Source organism: Schistocerca nitens, chromosome 9, assembly GCF_023898315.1.
Source record: "Schistocerca nitens isolate TAMUIC-IGC-003100 chromosome 9, iqSchNite1.1, whole genome shotgun sequence".
In the NCBI taxonomy this organism is placed as follows: domain Eukaryota; kingdom Metazoa; phylum Arthropoda; class Insecta; order Orthoptera; family Acrididae; genus Schistocerca; species Schistocerca nitens.
This window is the reverse complement of record NC_064622.1, coordinates 259,095,445-259,100,415: the sequence shown is the minus strand read 5'-3', so window position 1 is coordinate 259,100,415 and position 4,971 is coordinate 259,095,445. Positions and strand designations below refer to the sequence as shown.

The 4,971-nt window shown below is 38.8% G+C and overlaps 1 protein-coding gene across 1 annotated transcript; it reads left to right on the top strand.

Annotated features, from left to right (window-relative positions):
• The first annotated feature begins 3,073 nt into the window (after positions 1–3,073).
• On the top strand, positions 3,074–4,713 carry LOC126203892 (ADP-ribose pyrophosphatase, mitochondrial). Its single transcript, XM_049938275.1, has one exon. It carries the CDS (start codon positions 3,222–3,224, stop codon positions 4,146–4,148), a length of 927 nt encoding a protein of 308 aa, XP_049794232.1. The 5' UTR covers positions 3,074–3,221; the 3' UTR covers positions 4,149–4,713.
• Positions 4,714–4,971: the final 258 nt, after the last annotated feature.

Here is a 4,971-nt window from a genome sequence, read left to right as displayed (position 1 = left end):
CTAATGCTCGGTTTACACTAGCAAGTTATTGCAGCAATTTACTAGCGCGGAGGAACTTGCGCGCGATTTGCGAGTGTAAACATATCGCCAAGTCGACTTGCGACTGCAGCAATTTATTGCGGAAGTGATTTGCTGCACGTTTTCCGCTTCCAGTGTGAACACCACGCAAGAAGTATCTGCAAGTAACTTGCAGCTTTTAGGATTTATTTCTATTTCCTGCAAGTAGGAGGTGCAAGTTATAGTAAGTATGTCGTCTGCATAACACTCATATTTAACATTTTACTTAATGTGGTGACTTCATTTTATGCAACCATCTTACGTATTATATGCAAACAAATTTCAGAAATGGAGGAGAAACGGGAATGGATGAAGCAGGATACAGGACATTTTATTGAAGCCGTGGAGAGCTACCCCGAAATATGGGACGTGCATAACCAATACTTTAAGGATAGAATGAAGAAGATGAGCGCATTAAATGAAATCTCGTCGATATTCGACTCATCTATAAAAGAAGTACATAGAAAGTAGCATAACTTCAAGACACAACCCCTTTACCACCTGCAACCACTCGCTTGTTGTTTTACGAGTCTAGAAAAAGACGATGTGTAATTATTGCATGTTCTACTTACTTAGCTTGTCACTTTCCATTTTATGAGCATTAGAAAAAAAAAACATTTTTATAAGCATATCATTCTGTAAAATGCAGTTTATTTCAATAAAAATTTAATTTCATTGTTGTGTTTTCACATACCTTCAAATAATTTTCCCTTTTCAAGACGTTAAAAAAGGCTCTCATACATCGGGTACGATCAGGGAAATCGTGCTGACAGGAATATGAAACAAGTACATTGGGGACTTGTATGAGTCTCCTGGAAAGAAGAGATTTCAAAATTCAAACTTTTTTGGTTGTACGTTTCACATAAACAAATGGAATGCCTATTTTATTCGTAGCTCACCGGTAGCTATAAATCATAGAGTGACTAGCAAACGTTCCTTTGCTAAAATAGCAGTACCGAAGTTTGTGTCTCGTTTTGATTTGACGGGCGCTATTAACATCAACAAATACTCAGAATCATTTGAGGACATTCTGCAAAGATTCTCAAAAGTATCCATGCTCTCGATACTAAGTTCTTGCAAAAGGTTATTACAGGCACCATTTTGCGATCTTCTCATTATCTACTCTGTAACCCAATTACTTCTCTTTTTCACGTCCTGCATTACAATTACAAGAGCTGCAGCATATCTCACCCGCCTACTTGTCATTTTACACTTCGCCTGACACTCGTAGTGGTACTGAAAGCAGATGTAAACAGTATCAGCAAGTTGTTGACGTAAGTTTCTTGCCAAAGAACTTGCGGAAGAATCTTGCTTAATTCTTTCGCTGCTGTGTAAACACAGCTGCAAGCGGCTAGCAATAACTTGCAGCAATAACTTCTGCAAGCGACTTGCTTGTGTAAACCCAGCTTAAGGCTGGCATCGACCACCAGCGCCAGCTGTGTGTCATATGCTGGATGAACCAAAGTGTGGCAGCAACAAGGCTGAAGTTCACGATTTGACCAGCAGATCGTAGAACTGTGCCTGGTTGAAGTGTGCAATTTCTGGCTGCAGACGCTGCACATTTAAAACGAGCTCGAAAGTAGATCAATATGGAATCCAAACCGAACTTGATCTTGTCTTTAGTTCAGTTCAGAGACAATATAACTCATTGCTGTTGTTGTAATGGGCCAATATCACAGCTGTAGCCACTAATGATTATAACGATTTATATTTCCCTTTGAGCGTGCTTATCCAGAGCATATCGATACAACAGTAATAGCTACCGAAATTAGAATTCAGATGTGCATAAAAGGGTTTTTGTCAACATATAATGCTGCTCAGGTCATGAAACTTTGTGGTGGGAAAGTGATTGTTCCTCGTTTAGCATCAACAATTGCTCGCCACTACAGTTACAAATAAATGTTTAAAAACAGGGCGAATAGTGGGATATTAAGATATCAGTTTAGCTCAAAATATAAACAAACAATTTTACACTAAAATCATGTGATAATTCCTGTTTGATGCTGGCGTCATGTGCAGTATACTATGCTCACACCATAGGTAGCCCTACTATATGGACATAAAAGATAAATATCCGTTGGGTAGCACATGTGACTACTATGCTGTACAGGATGCTGCTAACAAAAATACATGTGTTTCTCATCTTAGAATATTATTCAAGAGTGAGGGTTCCAGACGAAATAGTATTAACTGGGAATACTGAACATACACAAACAAGGGTGGCACAAATGGTAACAGGTTTGTTTCACTAGGACACTTAGAGGAAATGCTGAAAAACCTTAAATGTCAGATACTTAGAGATAGATGTCAATTATCCCATCGAAGTCTACTAAAAGAGTATTAAGAGTCAATGTTAAATGAAGACGCTAGAAAAATACTTCAGTCCCTTACTTCTTGCAGCTGTAAAGACTGTGAAGACAAGATTAGAAGGTTGACTGCTCGGTCAAAGACGTTTAAGTAGTCATTCTTCCACTTCCATTCATTTTCCTAGAAATTGATTACACAGTACTACACAATCTTTGACACAGACAAGAACTTCGTTGCGCCTTAACATACTTGGTAAAGTATATTTTCCACCAGGATTAAGCCTGTGGCTGCTAATAATTCCACGCAATGCTACAATCACTAAATACTTTCTGTCATATGACGATGAGTCGCTAAGCGATTTGCAATCGTAGTAAAATATAGATTGACTCATCGAAAAGGGAGTATGTTTTAAGTTGTTTCTGAAAATTTGTTCTTGATATTTCGTTAACGTTTCTGTAAGCTATTAAGCTGAAACGCGCACAATTACATTGACGCCTGCACAGTTAATTTCGTTTGTCACCATACTGAACATAATGTCAGTAGAAAATCAGACCGCGTGTGTGGAAACACTTTAGGTCGACCTTCGTGGGTGATGGTGACGGGATTCATGAACAAGTTTTCGTTGTCTGTGGATACGCGGCTGCGGATACAGAGCGGCTGATCGATACTACAATCGGTAGCTTTGCCTATCGATGTCAAATTATATCGTTGTTTTGTTATTGTTTCTGTTTCTAAATCTGCGAAATTTGTGCTGGCAAGTGGAAGCGATGTGATTGGCGGATTGTTTGTGAGTTGTGTAGATTGGTACCGGGTTAAAGTTAAGGTGGACGTGCAAATGTGTGGTATATGAGGATGTAATGAATGTTTTCGTATTGTATCATTTGTTGCTGGTTCTGACGCAAATGTTCGGTGCATCCTTTAGACAAGCGTCTCAGTGCAGGATGATGCATTTTAAGTGCCGAGGAGGTTTCTACCCCAGAACAGACAATAGTGTTGCGAGATTTCCTGTACCCGACGAGAAAATCCAATGGGACATCGACTATCCTGAGTATAAACCAACAAATTACACGGCTGCTCATATCAAAGGCCAGAGTTGGGCAGATCCGGTGATTTCGCATCCTTCGTTTCATCCACAATGGAACCAACTGGATGGCAGTGTTAACCGCAAAAGTCACGTAGGAGTTTACAAAATTGAAAATTTATTTCCATTGAATCCTGTGGGACGTACTGGAGTTTGCGGTAGAGGGTGTTTGGGTAGATGGGGACCAAATCATGCAGCAGACCCGATAGTAACGAGATGGAAAAGGACGAGCAACCATGAAATTGAGCTGCATCCAACGTCTGAAAAGAAAATCCTCCAGTTTGTTGCAATACAGCGCAGGGATACACGAGAATGGGCAATACCTGGCGGAATGGTGGATCCTGGCGAGGTGGTAACAACCACCTTGAAGAGAGAATTTTTCGAAGAAGCACTTGATGCTTTAGGAAGAAAGCCTGAGCAGTTGAATGAAGCAGATGCAATCGTGGCGAAGTTTTTTGAAAGTGGAGAAACAGTTTATAAAGGTTATGTAGATGATCCACGTAACACAGATAATGCGTGGATGGAAACCGTCGCAGTGAATTTTCATGATGAGACTGGTTTGTCTGTTGGCAAATTGCCTCTTTCTGCAGGGGATGATGCCGTTAATGTTAGATGGATGGATGTGGGAAAGGATCTGGAATTATATGCAAGTCACATAGAATTTATTGAAGCTGTGGCCGAGAAACGAAATTCACATTGGTAGGGTTACTTGGAATCCGAACTAAAAAATGTTTCCTATGGTGTAATTTGTTTATAACGAATTGGAAAAAAATCCAGAAAGTTAAGTTGACGATCTCTGAAATTTTTGTAATTTTCTTAAGGCTCATGTGTTTGTACTGAGTTTTTCAGCATTGTGACTTTATTATGATTTCGACAAAATCAGTATAACACAAATGATTCAAGCAAATGTGATCACCATATATAACGCTATTTCCATGCAGCATCTACCCATTTCCTATATAGGGAATTCTTGTACGTTTCCCCGCATAAACCTTGGGTTTAATCTGTACAAGCATTCTGTCTCAAAAATATAATTTTCTAGGTTCTTTTTTGAATTAGGTTAATAAATTTATTGTTTTTCTTAAATTGATCTGATTGTAATACGATTCTTTTATTACACTATATATGCTGAATTTGTGACGTTCGTTGACATTCCACTGAGAAGAAACTGAGGAATCTGTTTTGATACTCATCTGTAAGTGCTCTGAGAGAGTGATTTTGACTAATTGCTCATGCCCAAAGTAAATGGTTGTTTTGCAGTGTAATCTCAATCTAGAATTCTACTTTTTATTTGAACTGTATTTACATTTTGTAATATAGCATATTGAGTTGGATAATGATTTCTTCAATTTTAATTTAATGGGTTGTGCTATCTATACTGAAATTACACTTAACCCATCACCAGCATTTGAGAATTGTGTTGTTTGATGCTGAGGGCAACAAAGAACTGTGGTGCTCTGTACAAAGCTGTGTTAGAGAGGCCAATGAAACTCCAGAAGTAAAATTGGGAAATACGGAAGCGTCCG

Excerpts from the sequence above, each read along its gene's own strand:
- LOC126203892 (XM_049938275.1), top strand. The coding sequence starts at position 3,222 with ATGAATGTTTTCGTATTGTATCATTTGTTGCTGGTTCTGACGCAAATG.